Source organism: Emydura macquarii, unplaced genomic scaffold (assembly GCF_026122565.2).
Source record: "Emydura macquarii macquarii isolate MOO-44397 ecotype Brisbane River unplaced genomic scaffold, CSIRO-AGI_Emac_v2 contig_1390, whole genome shotgun sequence".
Lineage (NCBI taxonomy): Eukaryota > Metazoa > Chordata > Testudines > Chelidae > Emydura > Emydura macquarii.
Genome location: NW_027131527.1, coordinates 6916148 through 6939050, shown reverse-complemented (window position 1 = coordinate 6939050; position 22903 = coordinate 6916148). Strand labels below are relative to the sequence as shown.

General features: G+C 37.6%; 1 protein-coding gene across 7 annotated transcripts in view; it reads left to right on the top strand.

The window, feature by feature from the left end:
* Positions 1-22903, top strand: part of ANK3 (ankyrin 3) — a 399852-nt gene that overhangs the window by 355223 nt on the left and 21726 nt on the right. For 5 of the 7 annotated variants that reach the window (XM_067552551.1, XM_067552554.1, XM_067552552.1 and 2 more), the window contains 6 exons: positions 898-979; positions 13887-13961; positions 14992-15123; positions 16795-16938; positions 19434-20118; positions 21740-22115. In XM_067552551.1, coding sequence (XP_067408652.1) covers positions 898-979; positions 13887-13961; positions 14992-15123; positions 16795-16938; positions 19434-20118; positions 21740-22115 — 1494 coding nt within the window. Of the gene's footprint in view, positions 1-897; positions 980-5546; positions 11997-13886; positions 13962-14991; positions 15124-16794; positions 16939-19433; positions 20119-21739; positions 22116-22903 lie in introns of all 7 variants that reach the window. The other 2 variants (XM_067552555.1, XM_067552556.1) reach the window with 2 other exon arrangements.

The window sequence follows — 22903 nt, the reverse complement described above, 5'->3', positions numbered from 1 at the left end:
ATAATCAAGTGAACTGGTTTCTGTGAAGGACTTTTAATATTAATAAATATTAATAAATAGACCTGAAAAATACCACAGTAACTACTATGCCATTGGACACAGTAACTTATTATGCAACTTACTAGTTAGCAATTGTATTCTGCTTTCTAATATACATCTCTGCGTTTTATGCATATTAAAAATAAAATCCCCTTTCATGCCTTTTTTGTCCTTAATGTACTCACTTTAAAGCAAGCGTACATTGTGATTTATGTGCTTTCAAGACAGATTAATGTTGGGAAAGCCTAAATTATACTCTTATTAATGTTTTATGTCTATATCTGTAGTCTTTTATGTTGATGCTTCTGTTTCTAGCCAAAGGTGGTTATTTTACAGAAAAATTAAATCGTGCCATTTTTAGTATTATGAAAGAGATGACTAAAAGACAGTGGGATATTATCATATTGAGGCAATATGGGGCTAGACTGTGCCTTGAGCTAAGTGTACTGTGTAAGCAGCACCATCTCAGAAGTATACCTGGGAAACACATTGTACCTCAGACATTTCCCTCTAATTACAATTCTTGTCCTGCTTCCTGCCTCCTCCAGAGGATTAGTAATTTACTGCTGGTTTGTATTACCAGTTGATTACTACCCCTCTCCTCAGAAATGGCTTAGTTGCACTGTCCAGCAAACAGAAATGGAGCCAAGGCTTTGCCCACTGCCTTCCCACTTGCTCTGAAGAGGGAAATGCAGCTATGTAAGCCCTGCTTTCTCCTGTGCACCCTCATCAAGCTGTAAGGGTGGATTCTTATTCCCTTGTATGGGTGTTTATGATCTAGCTCACTATCCTGAGGTATCATAATCAAGCTGTTCTCAATGTTTGAAAGATACCAAGTGAAAGTGTGTTTTGTTGCAGACGGAGAAAACAGACCGGCGTCAGAGCTTTGTCTCTCTTGCTTTACGTAAGCGTTACAGCTATCTGACTGAGCCCGGAATGAGTGAGTTCCATAACAAACCTACTAATACCATATATACCCAACTTTAATAAGAAGAGACATTTTTTCTATAAATGTTGTATTTAGTGTCATTTGAAAAAAATCAACAGAAAAATTTTCGGTAGCAAATCTCTTGGATGGTCTGGGAGCTTCTGCGTTGAGAAAGCTTGGAGAATCCTTGCTGGTAAGCAGCATACTCCAGTTAAAGTAAATAAAAAAATAATCATAAAAAAGCCATACAATTTATTGGCCATAGCAAGGGCAACTGAATCGCAAAGTATTTTCCAAAAGACAGTCTGTGCCTCCTCCCTTCCAAATGTTAATTAATGAAATCTAGCTGTATCACAGTGACGCATTAGATAGAGAAATGGGCAAAACTCAGTGGGGTTGGAGGGTTTCTTTCAGATAAATGCTAAAATGTTTGGATTCTTATTCAGTTTATTTGTGCTCCTTCATATTTTATATCTTCTTCCTCTCTTCCCATTTTCCCATGTTCCATAGAGCCTTTTTATTTCCTTCTATCCATTCATTCCTTTCTCTTCTTCTCCCATCTCCTTGATCTGCTCCATGGCCCTGCTTCCTTTTCTCCCTTTAAATACAAGAATGTCTCTGACAACCTTTCCTTCCCTCCCCCAATCAGAATGTGGTCATTTTCGTGTTTTTCTCTCCTCCTCCAACAGCCAAACTTCTCATTCCCTGAACTCCAATAGGCTCTTCAATATAGTTTCATAAAATCCGTTGACACATCTCATCAAGTCTGGTCATTCCTGCTGGTGGCTGCTGTTTAATGGTCTTGAGAGCTCTGTGCGGTTTTGAGGCCAGAGGTGCTCCAGAATGCTTTGTGCTTCTCAGACACTAGAGAAGACCTGAAGTATATGAGATCTGATGACAGCACCTGGCCCTTAAGAGACTACCAGACTAGCTGAGACTCACAGTGGACTCTGAGGTATCCTCCAGGGTTGGTTGGGAATTAAGAGATAGAAGAAAAGGTTTGGCTGTGGAGTTTGGAGCTTGTATATGTCTTTTTCAACTGGCTCCCCATGCCAAATTAAAATAAATCTTAATGATTTACCAAAAGTAATGTCACAGTAGTGAAAAGAGACGGGGAAAAAAAACAACCTTACATTAAGTTGTAATCCAAGAATGGAGGAAGGATTTAATCAAGCTATAAAAGTCTCTGTTCATTCTTTTAATATTCCAGCACCTATTGATTTTCAGAATGGCAGATGATCTGCCCCAGATTTTTAACTCAAGTATATTTTCCCAGAAGTTTGGAAAGGAAAATGTTGTTCTTGTTTTGCTTTCTTTTCACTTTTATCATTTTCACCTCCAAAGGAGATGTCTGACCTCAAAAATCAAGACTGGTCAGCAGACAGAAATCCATAAGGTCAAGTAACCAGAGGAGGAAAAAACCCTGCTAGGCAGAAGGTGATATTAAGATTAAGAACTGCCAGGGGGCACCAAGGAAAACAGACTGGTGGTAGGCCCAGCACACTATACCTTGCCACCATCTATCCTGGCTGCTAGAGAGGTTTACAGTGGCTTCCCACCAGAGTGTTGTCCTTCAACTTGGGTGTGGGAGGGTCATTTTCATATTGGCTTTTCTCCCTCTCACTCCTTTCCCCATCTGCACAGATATAGGGAGCACCAGTTTTTTCTTTCCTCACTTCTCTCTGACTGCTGGAAAAAGAGAAGATATTCAGTCTGGACCTGCACCTACTTTCAGTGAAGTTAACAGCAGTACTCCCACTGATTTCAGTGGACTCTTTTTCTCCACCCCTGCTTCCAGAGTCTGTGCGAAAGAAGCCATGGTATTTCACTGCTGAGGTGTTCTACTTATATTTAAAGCAGGGAGAAAGCACTGATCAAAGGAATTCTGTTCTGCCCTATACAGGTGTATCAGGCAGAATAGGGAGCACTATAATCTGGTCGCTAGCCTGACTATATGCTTCAAGTAAATTGTGAATAGAACTTCATTCTGTTGGGCAGGCCTACATGTAGTCAGTCACCATTTCCATTCACCAGCAGCAAGTGAGAATAACACACAACAGGATATGTATTAGGTAACAGACTACCGCATCTCATGTGCATACTGGGGCATGAGGCTAAAGGCCAAATTAATTCAGTAACCAGGAAATTCAGGTATGTAAAACAACTGCACTCTCTGAAATATGCTATTCCACTTAGAAAATGACATCATTCAGTTTTTTATTTTTTAAAAATCAGTAATAAAGCCATATTTTTCTAGGCCATGCAGTTATAATATATGCCGGTAACTGAGTCAATGAGGTTGCAGTCCTTGGCCCAGTCCTTTTTTCCTGAAGTATAGACAAGGCATTTTAAAAATATCTGAATACATGATGTAATGGAGAAAATAATATTTGCAGTTAGAAGAAACTGTTATTGGTTTTATTGTCTCACTAAATTGTAGTGGTAGGACTGTCCTGCTAAAACATACCAAGAGGCTAGTGGCATTTACAGATGCTTTAAGTGTAGACCAAATTATTTTGATTTCATTTCTGTACTTCACTATTGCCTTGGCTTAGTATTTTTTGGATTTGTGACTGCATGAACTTTTGGTAAACCTTGGCAGCTACTCCTAATAAATCACTGTGATAGAATTTATTTAATGAAGTTTTCAGAGAGTGGAAATGATAGAGTAATGAGCATTCAGGCTTTACTTTTAAAATGCTTTATATCAGTATGCCTGCAGTGGCTGTCTTTTGGAATAAACTGTGCCAGTAATGCCCAATATTCAAGCTCTCTTCAACCGAAACGTTCTAACACTTACAATAGCATTACCTAGTCAATGAATCTACAGGCCTTTGCTAGGTATTTATAGGAGCAACACATTTTCTCATTATGGGATATGGGCCTGTGGTATCTTTTTGGATAAGCTTCTGTGACATACCTTCTGTAGTTTTATATAAGTCTTATTTTGTTTCTTCCACAGTGAATTATTGTCATATTATAAGACAGGCCAAACAGGTTTGATAAATTGTCAATCTAACAACAGACAAAGGTGTGCAGAGTAGAGTGTTTGGATGTTTTAGCTCCATTTCTAACGCCAAGTAAAGAGATTGTGTCTAAAAATTATTTTAGTTATTTGTGGATGAACTCTCTGAATGTCATTCCCAGAAATACTGCCTTCTGGATTGGTACCTTCAGCCAGTGCCTTCAAAATCTGGCTTCCCCTGCTTATTTGGTTTGTAATGCCTGTGAATAAATTGTGCCTTTTTTGAGGGGGTGGGAGCTGCTTGTAGTCAGAGGTGCTGGAACAATTTTTAAAGTAGGAATGCTGAGAGCCATTGAACCAAACTGTAAAGTCTGTATATGATGGAAACCACTTCAAGCCAGAGGTGCGCTAACACTCTTAGTTCCAGCCCCTATGCTTGTAGTTAACAGATTTGTCCTTGCCAGATCATCTCTGCTTAGCATATTGTTCCTCAAGTTCTTTTCTAATGTTACCTTTTGAGAAATGTAATGAACAGGTCTTTCTTTGAGCTCATAAGAGAAATCTCCTCAAAAGGAACCAGACACTGCATCTTGTAGAAAAAGTGTACTCTTCTTTTAAATGCCTCTTATGAAAATATTTTGTAAAGTTTACATGTTGTGCATAATATAGCATATTAAATGTATTACTCCATTTGCTTGTTTTGACATGGTATACTGTGCATGAGTAAAGTGTTTTAGTTGCTTTGCTTGCTCACATTTATCATAAATCATATTTTCCATTTTTCATGTATGACAAATGCTTCTTAAAATCATTTCATTTGAAGTTTGACTTTAGTTTAACCAAACAAAAGGAATATCGCATGAAAAAAAATGCAAAGGTTCCTTTTTATTTATTTTTTTAACTCTTGACTCAGAAAAGTTCTTGCTCTTATTGGCTTTATGAGCGTGAAGCATATACGAATTGTGCATGGGAGATAAAGATTTCAATTTATTCCAGTTGCTTCACAGTTTGCACATCAATTGCCTGTCACTTAAAGGTATTTTGGATTCTGCATGAAATAGTTTTGAGTGGTTTTCAAAAAGGATTTTAGCTTTAATGTCATTCTACACAAGTTTACATTGTTTTATATAGGTACAATATATGGTGTTTAATGATACTACTAAGGATAGAACAATAGAAATTACTAAAAGGATAATTGTAATAGTTGCACAAAGCCAAGATGTACCTATACAGGCAAAATGGAACTGAGATTAATATTTCAAAATTAGCACATCAGAAAGTCAATAGGAAGTAAGAGAAGAATTTTGATTGTGGTCATATTTTTACCATTATGGATTCCTCCTTTTGTGTTTTCTGTTTTCCATTGTTTGCAGATTTGGTTGCAATGTGCTTACTGTCTTTCATTTCATGTTGCTTTTTATTTTGGTTCAGTCATAATTATCTGGCTCATTCCTATTTTTTCCTTTTTAATTGTTCTTTTTGCCTATTCATACAAACAATTGTACTTGCTTTTTGTAATATTACAACATTTACTGACCAATTTTCTTCTCTGGTCTCTCTGTTTTTCAATCATTTTTGTTGATTTTATGTTTGATTTTGATTTAAAACTTTAAGAAACAGTTGAACGGAGTGCAGGAGCAACAAGATCCTTACCTGCTACTTATTCATACAAGCCATTCTTTTCAACAAGACCATATCAGTCATGGACAACAGCTCCAATTACAGTGCCTGGGCAAACCAAATCAGGCTTCACTTCCCTATCAAGCTCTTCCTCCAATACTCCTACAGCTTCCCCATTAAAATCAATATGGTCTGTTTCTTCTGCTTCTCCAATCAAATCCACATTAGGAGCTTCTACTACCTCGTCAGTTAAATCTGTTAGTGATGTAGCATCTCCAATTAGATCATTTCGGACAATCTCTTCACCAATAAAAACAGTTGTATCACAGCCTCCTTATAGTATCCAAGTTTCTTCTGGTTCTTTTGTCAGAGCTCCTGCAGTAACAGAAGCCACTAATTTAAAAGGGATGGCATCCACTTCAACATTTCCTTCTCGGACATCTCCAGTGACTACAGCAGGGTCTCTTCTGGAGAGATCATCCATTACCATGACGCCTCCAGCATCCCCCAAATCGAACATTAACATGTATTCTTCAAGTTTGCCATTCAAATCTATCATCACATCAGCATCACCCCTTGTAACTTCACCTTTAAAGTCAGTGGTGTCTCCTGCTAAGTCAGCAGTTGATGCTGTTTCATCATCTAAAGTCATGATGACTCCATCTCTCTCATCACCTGTGAAACATGCATCTGGGCCTACAGATGTAGCATTGGTTAATGGATCCATGTCACCTCTGAAATATCCATCCTCTGCCAATTTAATTATTGGATCCAAAGCTGCAGTTACATTTCAAGACAAGATCTCTGTGGTTACAAATTCGGCAAGTTGTGTTGCTAATGCAGCCACTGATACAGGAGAGAAAGTGTTTCCAACCACTACTGCAGTGCCATTCTCTCCACTCAGGGCATTTGTGTCTTCAACGCCATCTGCTTTTCAGTCAATAAGAACTCCTTCTGCAGGTGCATTATATACATCTTTTGGGTCAATATCTGCAACTACCTCATCAGTTACTTCATCAACAATAACAGTGCCAGTATATTCTCTAGTCAATGTTTTGTCTGAACCAGCATTAAAGAAGCTTCCCGAGTCTTCACTTACAAAATCAGCAGCTGCATTACTATCACCTATTAAAACGTTGACTACAGAGGCACGTACACAGCCTCACTTTAACCGAACTTCATCTCCTATAAAATCATCCTTGTTTTTAGCACCCTCTGCTCTTAAATTGTCTACACCTTCTTCTTTATCCTCCAGTCAGGAGATATTGAAAGATGTTGCTGAAATGAAAGAGGACCTAATAAGGATGACTGCAATATTGCAGACGGATGTAACGGAGGACAAGCCATTCCATCCTGAACTAACAAAAGAGGGTAGAATTGATGATGAAGAGCCCTTTAAAATTGTTGAGAAAGTAAAAGAAGACTTGGTAAAAGTTAGTGAGATACTGAAAAAAGATGTGTGTTTAGAAAATAAAGGGTCGACCAGAGTATCAAAAACTGATAAAGGGCACTTATCTGAAGATGAATGGGTAGAATTCAGTACAGAAGAGATTGAAGAAGCAAAACAGCAAGCTATAACATGCCATCCTGTTCCAGAAAAAGTGCAAATTAAAGCTAAAGCCATGTCTGAAAAGGATTATAATTTGACTAAAGTTATTGATTATCTAACAAACGATATTGGTAGTAGTTCATTAGCAAACATAAAGTACAAGTTTGAAGAGGGGAAAAAAGATGAAGAGAGACAAAAACGGATTTTAAAACCAGCCATTGCTTTACAGGAACATAAACTTAAAATGCCTCCACCCTCCATGAGGCCTTCTACTTCAGAAAAAGAACTGTGTAAAATTGCAGATTCCTTTTTTGGAACAGATACCATTTTAGAGTCTCCAGATGATTTTTCTCAACATGACCAAGATAAAAGTCCTTTGTCTGACAGTGGCTTTGAAACAAGAAGTGAAAAAACACCTTCAGCCCCACAAAGTGCTGAAAGCACAGGGCCAAAACCACTTTTCCATGAGGTTCCCATCCCTCCTGTCATTACCGAAACAAGAACTGAAGTAGTTCATGTTATCCGCAGCTATGAACCATCATCAGAAGAGATTCCAGAGCAGCAAACAGAGGAGCTACCATCATTGAAACCTGCACTTACTTTAATGGAGTTGGAACAAAAACATACTGGGTCTATTAAAGAAAAGGTTAAAGCATTTCAAATGAAAACCAGCAGCAGTGAAGAAGATGACCACAAGTGTGTTCTTAACAAAGGTGTCCGGGTGAAAGAAGAAACTCACATCACTACTACAACTAGAATGGTTTATCATAAACCTCCATGCACTGAAAGTACCTCGGAAAGAATTGAGGAAACAATGTCTGTTCATGACATAATGAAAGCCTTTCAATCAGGACGTGATCCTTCCAAAGAACTGGCCGGTCTGTTCGAACATAAATCATCAGTAACATCAGATGTTAGCAAGTCTGCTGAAACTTCACCACAACATGCAGAGAAGGACAGCAAAATGAAACCCAAACTGGAGCGTATAATAGAGGTCCATATTGAAAAAGGTAATCAAGCTGAACCTACTGAAGTCATTATTAGAGAAACAAAAAAGCATCCAGAAAAAGAAATGTATGTGTATCAGAAAGACTTACCTCGGGGAGATATTAACTTAAAAGGTTTGGAAAAACATGATACTTTTCCTTGTTCGGATGAACAAGGTCAGCAAGAAGAAGAAGAACTAACAGCTGAAGAGTCTCTTCCTTCTTATCTGGAATCTTCTAGAGTAAATACTCCTGTGTCTCAAGAAGAAGACAGTCGCCCTAGTTCAGCTCAACTCATGTCTGATGACTCTTACAAAACACTGAAACTTTTGAGTCAACACTCAATAGAATATCATGATGATGAGTTGTCAGAATTAAGAGGGGAGTCTTACAGGTTTGCTGAGAAAATGCTTCTTTCAGAAAAGCTAGATGTGTCTCATTCTGATACTGAGGAGTCAGTTACTGACCATGCTCTACCCCTTAGTTCAGAGTTACAGGGGTCTGATAAACAATGCAGAGAAAAAGTAGCCACTGCCCCCAAAAAAGAAATTCTCTCCAAAATCTGTAAAGATGTGTCTGAAAATGGTGTAGGTAAAATGTCTAAAGATGAGCATTATGATAAAGTGACAGTGTTACACTACACTGGAGATGTTAGTAGTCCAAAACATGCTATGTGGATGCGCTTTACTGAGGACAGATTAGACAGAGGTAGAGAAAAGATGATGTATGAAGACAGGGTGGACAGGACTGTTAAGGAGGCAGAAGAAAAACTGACTGAAGTATCACAGTTTTTTCGGGACAAAACAGAAAAGTTGAATGATGAGCTACAATCTCCAGAGAAAAAGCAACATAAAAAAAATGGCAAAGAAATGCATTCTAGTCATAGCTCTGCCAGCAGCAGCCCTGAAAAGATACTGCTTACTGAATCAATGACATCGAGTAATGACTGGAGTAAAATGCAGCAGTATGGGCTTGATGGAAAATGCTCTCCAAAAGCCGATGCAAGAAGAGCAGCAAGTCTGCCCAGCAGTCCTGAAAGAAGGATTCTTGCTCAACAAACAGAGGACTGTAAACAAATTATGGAACAGAAAGGAAATGCTCAACAGACTAAAACAACTGAAGCTTCACAGACTGGATTTCAGCTAAAACAATCCAAACTTAATTCCATTAGACTTAAATTTGAACAAAGTATAAGTCCAAGGACTAAAGACCTATCTCAAGAAGAAAAAAAGCAGGACAGTCAATCCAAAATTCCAGCAAAAAAATTACAAGAAAGCAAACTACCAGTGTATCAGTTTTATGCAAGAGAAAAGCATCCAAAGCAAATAGATCTGACAGAAGGAAATATATCGTTGCAAAAAGAATTGACTATGAAATTGAAAGAAGATAATGTCCAAGGAAAAGTAAAAGTTATAGAAGACATTTGTGCTTCAGAGGAACAGAAACAGAGCACTGATACATCAAGTAAAAATCTGCTAGAATATACTTCTGAACAGCAAGCTAAAGACTTGGCATATAGCTCAGACTTACCAGCTAAGGGACATTGGGACAAAAAAATCTATCGAACATGGGAAAGTCCTGGAGCTTCTAACCATAAAACAGAAAAAGAAAAACTTTCCCATGTACTTGTTCAAGATATGGTAAAAGAAAACCATGTTGACCATGCTGAGACTAAAACTAACAAAAAGAGTGAATGTATTACTGTGACAGAGAGTGAACACAAATTGCCAACAAATGGATTTCATTCAAAAGAGGTGAAGGAAATGATTGTAAAATCTCCATCAAAAAAAGTTTTATACAGAGAGTTTGTTGTCAGAGAAGGGGAACACACCAATGAAATGACGGATAAAACTTCAAAAAGAAAAGAATTGACTATGTCCCATATTCCAATCAGAATTGCTGCAGAGAAAAGAATGTCATCTCCTACCATTCTTGATGGTGTTCATGATCAGTCAAAAAACTCAGTATATGAACTGTCAGCTAAAATGTCCCAGTCAACTGTGATTAAAGAGCAAGTTCAGAGAGAATTTGCTTATGTAGAAGATGAAAAAATAAAACATTCAAAAATCACTAAAGTTACCAAACAACAAGGTTCCATAGGGTTAAGTCCTCCTGTGGAGGAAACTGATATATCCCCTAGCAAATCACCTGATTCTTTAGAATTTAGTCCTGGAAAGGAATCTCCTTCAAGTGAGGTATTTGACCCTAGTCCCATTGATTACTTGGATAAAATTGCACCGTTAGTAAATAGTGAGGGAATGAAAGAGATAAAGACTTTGCCAGTTTATGTCAGTTTTGTTCAAGTAGGAAAGCAGTATGAAAAGGAGGTGCAACAAGGAAATGTAAAAAAAATAGTAAGTCAGGAAAGTAAGACTGTACAGGAGACTAGGGGGACATTTTATACAGCTAGACAGCAAAAACAACCACCTTCTCCACAAGGTAGTCCAGAAGATGATACATTAGAACAAGTATCCTTTATAGATAGCTCTGGGAAAAGCCCTTTAACACCAGAAACACCCAGCTCAGAGGAAGTGAGTTATGAGTTTACATCTAAAACACCTGACTCACTAATAGCTTATATACCAGGCAAGCCCAGTCCCATACCTGAGGTTTCTGAGGAATCAGAAGAGGAAGCAGAGGCTAAGTCAACCTCTATAAAACACACAGCAGTGGAAGTACCAAAAATTGACAAAATATTGCCGAATAATATAAACAAAGACTCTAACAAAAGACCCAAAAGTAACAGAGTTGCCTACATTGAATTCCCACCTCCTCCACCATTAGATGCAGATCAAGCTGAGTCAGAAAAGAAGCATCGTTATTCCTCTGAGAGTGAAATGGAGATGATAGAAGTAAATCTGCAAGATGAACACGACAAATGTCAACTGGCTGAACCAGTCATAAGAGTACAGCCACCTTCCCCAGTGCCAACGGGAGCAGATGCCAGTGACTCTAGTGATGATGAATCGCTCTATCAACCAGTTCCATTTAAAAAGTATACTTTTAAATTAAAAGAAGTTGAAGATGACCAGAAAGAGGCCACAAAACCTAAAGTTTCTGATAAGAATCAGAACCAGAAAGAGTTGGGACATCTCAGTTCTGGAAAACCTAATGAATTTATCATTGGCCTTGAGTCATCCCAGAATGACGTAGCACAAAATGGGAATAATGACCAGTCTGTCACGGAGTGTTCCATAGCAACCACTGCAGAATTCTCTCATGATACAGATGCAACTGAAATTGACTCTCTTGATGGTTATGATTTACAAGATGAAGACGATGGTTTAACTGAGAGTGATTCTAAACTTGCAGGTCCAGCAGTAGAAACCAAAAAGGATATATGGACTACAGAGGGCATATTAAAACAGACTGATCGTTGCTTTAGCCAAAGTAAGCTTGAAGTTATTGAGGAGGAAGGAAAGGTAGGCGCTGAAGAAGACAAGCCACTTTCAAAAGGTCCAGCTTCTGAAAAGAATGCAGATAAGACTGAGCAGAAGTCAGGTGCACAGTTTTTCACCTTGGAAGGCAGACACCCTGACAGAACTGTGTTTCCAGATACGTATTTCAGTTACAAAGTAGATGAAGAATTTGCAACACCTTTTAAAACAGTAGCTACCAAAAGTCTAGATTTTGATCCATGGTCCAATAATCGAGGAGATGATGAAGTGTTTGAAACTAAATCAAGGGATGATGAGGCTAAGCCATTTGGTCTGGCAGTAGAAGACAGATCACAAGCAACAACACCTGATACAACTCCAGCCAGAACTCCAACGGATGAAAGTACCCCAACTAGTGAACCCAACCCCTTCCCATTTCATGAAGGGAAGATGTTTGAGATGACTCGCAGTGGTGCAATTGACATGAGCAAGAGGGATTTTGTTGAAGAAAGACTCCAATTTTTTCAGATTGGTGAGCATGCTTCTGAAGGGAAGTCGGGGGACAAGGGGGAAGGGGATAAAAATACAATCACTGCCATCACACAGCCACAGTCAGGGGACAGCATTGTAGAAACAAACTTAGAGAAACAAGTAGAAACAACATCAGTTGAACATAAACCCATCATCCAGGCCAGTGGAGATTGTATGGAAGCAGCACTTGGTAGTAACACTCTGGAGAAATCATCGACAACTGGTAACACTTCTAAAGTTGATCCCAAATTGCGCACGCCTATTAAAATGGGAATTTCTGCTTCCACGATGACTCTGAAGAAAGATGGCCCTGGAGAACTGACAGATAAGATAGAAGCTGTGATGCCCAGTGGTCAGGGATTAGAAAATGAAATTATAGCAGTGTTTACAAGTTCAGCTACTAGCCAGACAAGCTGTAGGCAAAAAGAAACACTTGATTTTCAAAAAGATAATTTTAATAACAACAACAATTTGGATTCATCTACTAGCCATACAAATAATATTACCTGTAATGTAAAGCTAAAAGAACATTGTGAACCCAAATGTTCCACACAGAAAGCTAACCAAATGAAAAGTACTTCAGGAAAAGGGACAGGGGCAACACAAGAACACAAAATAAGAGAGAAGCAAAAAGTACATGGACAGCAGCAAAGGTCAACAGAGTTGGTAGGGATTAGAGCAAAATCAAAACTTCCCATAAAGGCCAGTTCAGTAAAAGAAGTCTTCCCACAAAATAATCTTCAAAACAGTACAGTGAGTAAAGTGAGGCAGGCTAGTAAGCCCAACAAAATAAAACAAAATAATTCTTCTCCATGTCTAGAAGTAAGATCTAAGATTCCAGTAAAAAATACACCTAGGAATAATCTACCTATATCTAGAAAAACACCAACAATGCAAAAGCAAGAGCAGATAGAGAGAGAAAAAATCAAACAGCTTCCTTCAAAATTACCAGTAAAGGTAAGATCTACCTCCATCACAGTGACAACAGTTAAAGTAAGGAAAAATCAGCTTAGGGAGGTATGTAAACATTCTATTGAATATTTTAAGGGGATTAGTGGTGAGACATTAAAGCTGGTGGATCGTCTGTCTGATGAAGAGAAAAAGATGCAGTCAGAGGTGTCTGATGATGAAGAAGACAGTTCATCAAGAAATACATCATTATCAGAAGCTACTCAAGTTTACCAGCCTTCCATTACATCGAAGTCTGCTAGAGATATGAGAACAGAGGCAGCATCCTTAAAATCAAAGATTGAAAAGGTCGACAGTGAGAGGAGGAGAAGTAAAAGGACTGGTGAGAATGAAGGCAGTCAGGTTTCTGGAGCTCTCATGGCTCACCTCGTGGAGATCAAGCCTAGTTTGTAAAACTTTCAACTTGTTGATCCTAGTGCATGAACTGTTGTGATTGCCTGTGAAGTGACTTACTGTAGGTCTCATTCTGTCATTGTCATCTGTGTGTGCTGTCTTATACTCTTCTTTCTTCCTTTAAACAAATTCTATATTGTAGACAGCTAGTGAAGCATGCTAAAGACATTGATGTAACTCAGGACTTGAAAGATTTATTTTGTGACAGCAAATTTCATTCTGTCAAAGTAGAGAAAATGTGGTGTTTTTCACCAGTAATTGAACAACTTGTGTATAGTCCAGTAGCTAGATTGTCAGCATGTTCGTTTTCATTATAGTACAACACCATGTAGTTTAACATTGGCCTTAGACAGATGAAAATATAAAAGCTGTGACAAAGAAATTATTTTGTAGGGAATTAAGACACGCAATCATTTTAATATAAAATCTAAACACCAGCAACCTGGTAAAATTAAAATATAGTAAACTATTGTCCAGTATTGCAGGTTTCTTTACGAAATCTTTTTAATCAAGAAATTGTAAATCACAGGTCCACAGAGTCCATGTGAACGAACAGACATAAGGATGGCAATTGTAGCTGATCACCTGGGACTTAGCTGGACAGGTAAATTTTTATGCTATCATACTGAAATTGAACGTAGCAATTATTTTTGCAAATCACGTTTTATAGTTAAGGTATCACAAGTTCTGTACAGACTTGATCTTTTGAGGGGCTGAGTACCTTCAGTTCCCATGGAAATCATTCAGAATTGAGGGTCTTGTGCACATTGTCGGAGGTGCTCTCCGTCTCACAAAAGTGGAGTCCATATCAGTTTGTTGTAAATTATTAAACATTTTAATAGATCTTCAGTGAAAAGAAGAAACTTTACAGGAAGTGCTAATGACAGAATTATCTTGCCATTGATCAGTAAATGGTTATTTAAAATGGTGAAAGAATCTTATTCTCCTTAAATCCTGTTCTCGGAATACTTGGCCCAAATGGGTTGAAAGGTTGGAAGCCTGCTGGACGGACGCTGGTCTGGTACAGTATGGCATTTCCTGGGGTCCTGATTTTCCAAAGCCCTGAACACCAGATGCTCCCAATGGCTTCAGCAACAGTTACAGGTGTTCAACACCTCTGAGAATCAGGCCCATGACAGTAATTGTAGTAGTCCTGCAGTTCTACACTGTACAGCAATGCAAATCAACTCCTCTCATAAACTTAGTTAGTTGTACTGTGTCATCTTGTATCAGTGACTGTAGTGCAGATGAAGAGAGATATGCAGTAAGCCAATATCTGGATATCAAGTATTACAGCATACAAAATTTAAAAAATCTTAAAAACAGCAATCTGCAGAGATTTTGTTCACAATTTTTACCTTACAAGGATGTGTGTACTTGGTGTAGGTATGATAATATATAACAGGGGTATGATTACAATATATGGTTTCATGTCTTTCTCTGGAAATTTAAGTATGAAGTTTCAATGTCCCTGGTTGTAATTAGCTCATAAATTAATTATAAACTGTGTGTCAGATATTTTTGTTTACATTACATTAATTCATCTGTGTGACCTAACAAAGCTATTCACTTTTATAGAACTAACAAGATAAAATTGACATGATGATAATGGTATATTTTTTCTTGCTTTATAGAACTGGCCAGAGAACTGAATTTTTCTGTGGATGAAATTAATCAAATCCGTGTAGAAAACCCAAACTCTCTGATTGCTCAGAGTTTCATGTTATTAAAAAAATGGGTTACCAGAGATGGGAAAAATGCTACAAGTAAGTTCAGAGCAGTTATTGTCAGTTATAAATTATACACAACTCCATATGTTGCCATAGTCTAAATAACGTAGATCCCATCATCTTGATTATTTGGACATGATTATGAAAACACAATCAAGCTTTTCTAAGTAGCACTTGTGAAAACACATTTCCTGCTCTAGCTATTTTTATATTTTATTAGGGCTCAAGAAATTATAATATTTATTTACTTGGTAATTACTGTATCTATTTATGTAGTTACTTCATTTTAGTTCTTGCATATTGGAAGAAAGATGCTAAATCTTCACTTCTTGGCCTTCATATTAAGACAATAGTGTTCTATACCATTTTCCAATCCATACATTCCTACAAAATGCTTTAGCTCAGTTAAATCTCCTTCCTAGCTGTCCCCATCGGATCCAACTTGTATCACTGACCTGATCCGTTTTCTGAATGCCTCTTGCTCTCCAAGCATATGAAAAGGAATGAGGATAATTTTTCTTTAAGTTTTCAACTATTCTTTATCAATAGTTGTGTCCGTAAAATTGCTGAAGAATGTGTACTGTTTGTAAGTGCTCAGCCTGTACCCAGGAGAGGCACGCATGCGTCAGCAGGACAGAATTCCCTGTAAGAGGTTTCAGAGTGGATGCTGAACCATCCTGTTCCCATTATTGCAACCATTATACATGCTGAGCCTCCCCCTGCCCCACAATGTTTGGGTTTGGCCAATGAGTCTGCAGAATTGTGATTCTACCAGCCGTGCTCTATCATTGCTCTTAGACCCCTGCACAGGATGGAGATGCTCTGTATGAACTTCCCCACCCACCCCGTCCCTGTTTCAGCTGAGTTGCACTGGTTTCATTTTGTTCAGGTCCTTCTGTGCCATGGGAGGCAGGGAGGACCCTTTCTGTCCCTACATCTTTAGAGTGCATGTCTTATAATTTATCAACAATAAAAGTATGAAACATAAGGGTGAATGTGAAAAGGATCCATACCTTAGGGTCATTTGCAGAAATACCATCTGTCCAGAGCTGTGTCATTCACAACAAGATTTCTCCATATCTAAATACCATCACGTGTATTTGAGAGACTGGGTGGGTGAGGTAATATCATTTATTGGACCAACTTCTGTTCGTGAGACAAGCTTTTGAGCTACACAGAGCTCATCCAAAAGCTTCTCTCTCTGTCCAACAGAAGTTGGTCTGAATAAAAGATATTATCTAACCCCCTGGTCTCTCTAATACCATCAGACTGACGTGGCTACAACAACACTGCACATCACATGTAGTGATCATTAGCCTTATATTCAGTCATCTGTTGTTCCAAAGTCTACCATGATATCCTTAGTGGAAGGATATTTTGTTCTAGTAGCAAGGAAATATATCCTTTAGGAACCCTCTGGTCTCAGTCATATTGCTTCTAATGATGGATTCAAAAACAATGTAGTTACCTTGTGAAGAAGAATCATACTAGACATTGTATGCCTCATATAAGTATGCCACAGAATGATTTTTAGACTAGCTAATATAACTTCCAGAACCAAAGAAAAGTGTTTAGGTGAAACATATGTCTCAGCATCTTTTAAATAATCAATATGATTGAGACTGACGCAAACAATTACATAGATCAAAGATGACTGAAACTTTTTCTGATTTTTTTTTCTGACATTTTGCTTATTATATTTTCCAGCTGATGCCTTAACCTCTGTATTGACAAAAATTAACCGAATAGATATTGTGACCCTGTTGGAAGGACCAATATTTGATTATGGAAACATTACAGGCACCAGAAGTTTTGCAGATGAAAATAACGTTTTTCATGATCCCGTTGATGGTAATTGAATTCTGCAAACATATTACTTAAATAATATGTCCAGTAATACAGAAGAGTGTTATAAACAGACTTTTTCTCAAAAGACAGTAAATTGTGAATAACTAATTTGTTTATTTTCATTTAAAAGTTTTTTTTCTCTCCAATAGCACAATTATGGTACTTAGTGTTGCTTTATTTCTTTTTAAATTTCATAAATGTAATATGAAATGCAAAACACATCTATATAGTATTTTCAACTTTCATAGCATGTCAGCTTGTGTCTCAAAAGGTAAGATCCTGAAAATACACACATGAATAAAGTTATTCCCACTAATTTCAGTGTAAATTGATCAGGCACTTAGTGTTTTTCAACTTTAATTGTCAAATCAAATCCATACACTTCGACAGTTGCTCATGCACTGACTTTGTAATGTAGATGGTGGAATACTGTCCCACACACTACCAGGAAAAAGGGTATCCATCAGTCTCATCTCCATATATGAGGCATTAGGAAATCTTCTCTTAAAAAGAAATAACAAAGTGTTTAGTAATGGAATGTACATGCAAAGAATTTGTAATTCACTATTGTACAGCTTTGAGACAAATGAATTTATTCATAATTTATACTTGAGACCTTTAAGAAATTAAACCATCATTTTCCAAATATACAATGGCAATATAAAACTTGAGAGTTTAATTTTTGCATGAGAAAATATCAGTTTTACATAAGTGGAGACGTGTAATAGTTTTCACCCTACAGCTATGCAAGGTAATTATAGAATAATTTGGCTTAATTTTGAGTGAGATATCATAACTCAAGAACTGCAGGACAAGTGGTGTTCTAATTACACAGCAGAACTGCCATAAGCAAACATATACTTTGTATTAGTCCTGTGGAGCCACTAATTACTGCTGTTTCTTTTTATAAATGATCTTTAAGATTCACTGGCAGCATTAGTCACCTCCTCTTTGATTTCAAACCCTGTCAATTTTAAAATCTTATATATAATTCAAGTCTTATGTACAAAACAAGTCTAGTTTAATTTTGTTGTAAATGTCCTCTTTTGTATATATTTTCTTCAGATATGTATTGATGTCTTAATCTTCTTCCTGCATTATATTGGGATTTTCTGACTATTAGACTATACGTGCTCCATTACTAAGCAGCTGCGTTGGTCACTGAATCATTGCATTGGAGAAATAATTTTCTGTTGACATTTAAAGCAAGTTCCTCTTGAAATGTTGCTTGTGCCTTTTAATCGGCGCAGCAGTGTTTTTATGACGAAAATGTGCTTTTCCACAGTTACTTTCTGTCTCTCCTCTTCTCTTCTCCTCACCTTCCTCAAATTTCCTTTCCTCACCAAGACCAGACTGCTCTTTGCCTTTCTCTCAACTGATTCAGAAAATTTGTTGTTAAGGCACCTCCCTCAACAGGCACCACAATGTCAATTTAACCCCCAAACAAGTTTTCCTTTCCTAGAATATTCAGCCGAATTAATATTTATTCACTGGAATGTAAATTTTACATTTCATTGTCATTCATTTGTGTGTATTCAGTCTAATCCTTGAGAATGATTTTTCCCATGTTTTCATTGCTTATCTTTTCTTTTCTCTCTTTATTTGATCAGTGTTTCTGATTGTACCCATGTCACCAAGATCGCCTCAGTCTCCAAGATCACCAAGATCTCCTTACTCACTACAATCCTCTCATCTATATAACTTTACTGTACCAGAAATTTTTATATAGATTCTTCCCTTTCCCTGTGATGTTTGTGTTCTCTAATCCTTTCGCTGACACCCTTTTTCAGATTTTATTCTGCTGTATTTTAAAATCTACTATTCTTTCCTAGCCACACTGATTCATTTCTATTCTTTGTTCTTTAACAATTACATTCTTGAGGCACAATGATTAAATTGGAGAATACTAGTGCACTATATTGTAAGTATTGTGTAATTTTTAAAACAAGGCTATTAAAAAATGTGGACCTGTTTTAGACGTAGATATTTGCACACACAAAAAAACCCCACACACACCTCATACAAAACAACCTGGCTGTCTTGTGTTATGATCAGATTCTTCCTTTAGATTATATTAATCAATTTTGCATGAACCAAATCAAAGAGAGAGATAGTTACATAATTTGGTCACAAAATACCTTGTTAGATAAAAAAGGACAACCAACTCTATCCACATTTATGCCATTTGCTTGAGTCAGTGTGCTGTACCTATAAAAATGTTAAAATGACTGCAAAACCATTCATTAAAACCTTTACAGACTATAGATTTCTGAAATAGTCAAAAGCAATAGCTGCAATGTACTAGCCATTTTAGCAACTCTAATTTTTGTTGCATCCATTTAGGATAAACCAATAAATCTTTCAAACGTACATTCATACTTAAATGGTTACATCATTTCATTTTCATATTTTATATAATTCATCAATCATTTTACATGTTTTCTTATTTATTGCTCCATATTTCATTCCAGTCAGTCCAAATGTACTGTCTTCCTTAGGTTATCCTACCATTCAAGTGGAACTGGAAACTCCCACTGGGTTGCGCTTTGTGCCACCCACCCCTTTCCATCAAGATGATTTCTTTAGTGATATCTCTAGTATAGAGTCACCCCTTAGAACTCCTGGTAGACTGTGTGATGTGTTAGTGACTTCACAGAGAAATATAGATGGTACAGCAGCAGGACCTCCAGTGGTGATTGAAGAAGACACTTCACTGGAAGACAGCAAACCTGATTTCTCAGTGCCTAGAGAAGAAACAACTAAAGATATGTTTGTAGGCCAGAGCCATTTGGAGGAAGTGGACCTGAATGATTATCCTCGATATCTTGGTAGTTATGCTGGGATATCAAAAGATGCTAAGAACTCAAAACAAATACAGATTGAAGAGACTAGTCAAACAGGAGTGAGAACTGAACAGCATGAGAGAGAAAAGTCTGGTAGTGATGAGGAGATGACAGAAGAAAAGCTTAAAACTCTGTTTGAGGACATTCATCTTGAAGAAGGAGTTGAGTCTGAGGAGATGACGGAAGAAAAAGTGTGGTCTATTCTTAAAGATGTTCAACAAGCAGAACAGGAAATGTCTTCAATTACAGGTTGGCAGAGTGAGGCATCAAGTGTGCATGTTGAACCACCAACACCTGGGCGCCGAATAAGTGGTGAACTACTAGATCGGCTCGATGATAGGTAAGGATCTGGACCATAGATGTTTGTCTTCAAACAAATCATTTTAATGTTATTTTCACCTCCAGATGTTAGATTTCTAAAAAATATCTCTGAAGTTACTCAGGTTCATAGCTTGGTTTTAATGTATTTGCATTTCTTACACAAGTATGGAACACTGTCATCAAGGTCCAAAAAAAAATAATTTTTTTTAAAATACCCTTCTCTTGTTTGGGCCAGATAATTATGCTTTATCTTTTGTTGAATGTAGATTACGTTTTCTATAAAAGCCTGATCCAAAGCCCATTGAAGCCGGCGGAATCACTCCAAATGCCATTTAGGTCAATAAACACTTTATAAAAGCCGAGTCCTGCACTGCTCCACGTCCATTCCCACTCCACTCCCTAAATCTCTGTTCCTCTCACTTACTTGTGGAAAAACAAAGCCATGCAAGGGGTTGATTTTTGCCATATCTCAAATTCTTCAGTTTTGTCATTAATCTTATAAATAAGATGTTTATATGAAATAATTTCTGTCATACCAACCTACATGTTTTCCAAGGATCAGTTGCTTTGCAGATCCAAGTCTATTTGCATTTATAGTCTATTTCTTGAAAGATTTTGTAGTCCCATGCGTGATATTTTGTATACGTTGAAAGGAGCTACTGCAGCTGTTGCAAGCACCTCAACTGGATATTTAGGCTGGATCCTGGGCTCTTGATTTGCACCTTTTATGAGTGATATCGCAAAATCCGTAGCTGATATAAATCAGCAAAGCTCCATTGCCTTCAGTGGAGCAACACCAATTTACACCACCTTCAGGATCTGGCTTAGAACATTTGAGATACTTATTAAGAGCTAGATTCACTCTCATAGAATTCAGTGGGCATTTTGCCATTGACTTCAGTGGGTGTATGATTTAAGTGGTGATAAATTCAATACTGCAATGGGAATGATCTAACATTGGTATGGTTTATCCAGAGATAAATTGGATTCATTGGGAAATGTACCTGATTCAAGAGATATTGTACCTGATTAAATAAATTACAAACAGAATACTTAAAAGTGTAATATGTCTTGTTAGCAGGAAGTTTATTCTGTTTCATTAGCAACTTGATATGGTTTATTTACCATCTTTGTAGTTTTCTCAGAAAAGAGCTAATTATTTGAGCATCAGTGATATCTTGGGGTATACAACCAAATTCAGGCAGAAACTTCAGGGTAGTAAGTAGCAATCAACCAATAGTGTCAGGTAAGTATATATCTCATATGTTTATAAGGCCACATTGGTGGGCCTTGTTTGTTCCTTTTCACCTCCCCCGCACCTCCCCCCCCCCCCCCCCCAAAAAAAAAAAAGAAAAAAACTGGAAAGGGCTTAGAATAAAAACATGTGGCCTGATTTTCATTGTTCAGTAGGAACTATAAATTCTCAATACCTTTAAAAGTGGGACCACTGAGGCAGAAACTGTTATACCCAATAAAGGACTATTAAATAGCTTGATGATCTCATACTGAATTTAAATCTTAACTTCTTTGTTTTTAAAAAGTACAAACAGAATATGGGTATCTTGACAGCAAGTTAATTGTTTAGAATTTCTGAAAGCGATTTGAACATTGTGTGATTGTCTGTTGTTTATCTTTTGTAGCAGTGACCAATGTAGGGATTCTATTACCTCATATCGTAAAGGAGAAGCTGGGAAAGTTGAAGCCAATGGAAGCCGCACAGAATCTACAACAGAAGTAAAGACTAAATCTTATGTTCAAGAGTCTGTAAACAAAGCGGGAAAACAGAGTGACAAGGAAACTCTGAAACCAAAAACACAAAGCTCTGTCTACACTGAAGAGAAAACATTATTAACAGCATATCAGAAATCTTTAGAGGAGGCCAGCAAGCCAACAGCAGAAGAGCCTAAAACCTCCGTGCCTGTCAGTGTGAAGAAGATGAGCTGGAAAACTCCTGAAGATGGCAAGCCAAGAGCAAACATCCAGGAAGAGGAGGGAGCAGCAATGTCTGAACAAAAGGTATGTCCTGTAATTATTAATCTTCTAGTTGAATATGCATTAATTGACATAAAGCCTTGTAAGCTTATAGTGAAATTTGTTTTGCTAACTCATTTTTCTCCCTTTTAACAACTATTCTGTATGATTAATTTACTAAATTACAATAATGAAAATTAGTGGTTCAAAATTAAACTATACATTTTTGACATAGCAATGGCAAGGGTGAAATAATGTTGGGGGGCACATCAAGGAGACAATTATGGCTCCCTAATTCTTTGCTTGGCCCCATAGTCTTGTAATAGTTTAGAGCAGCTTCTGGGCTGCTCTGAGCTGCATCAGCTAGCAACAGTCTCCATTGGCCATGTCTCTTTCCCAGCCTGACATGCCTGTTATGTTGGTAGTGGTGGTGCCAGGAGCCAGCTTCCGTGGTCCTGTTCCGACAGGGGAGACGCAGGTGATTTTCCGTTCTTTGTGCCATCAAAATGAGCAGAGCGGGCCAGAGAATCTTCCCCTGCCTGCTGTTTTTCACTATATTAATTTTCAGGAAAATAAATCACTTATTTGGTGAAATTTAATCTAATATTTGTATTTTGTTCCTCTGAAACTTTCATACCCGCTGCAAATGCACAGGGCCAAGCTGCATGGTACTGAACTGCTCTAGAGAGAATTCCAAATGTACAAAGCATTTCTGTAGGAGATGACATCCTCTTCCTTCCAGTGATATGTGGTCTGCTGCCTCCTCTTCAGTTTTACATTGCCTGTTTTGCATATCCCAAACTAGGCACGTGGGTGTTCCACCCACAGCATCC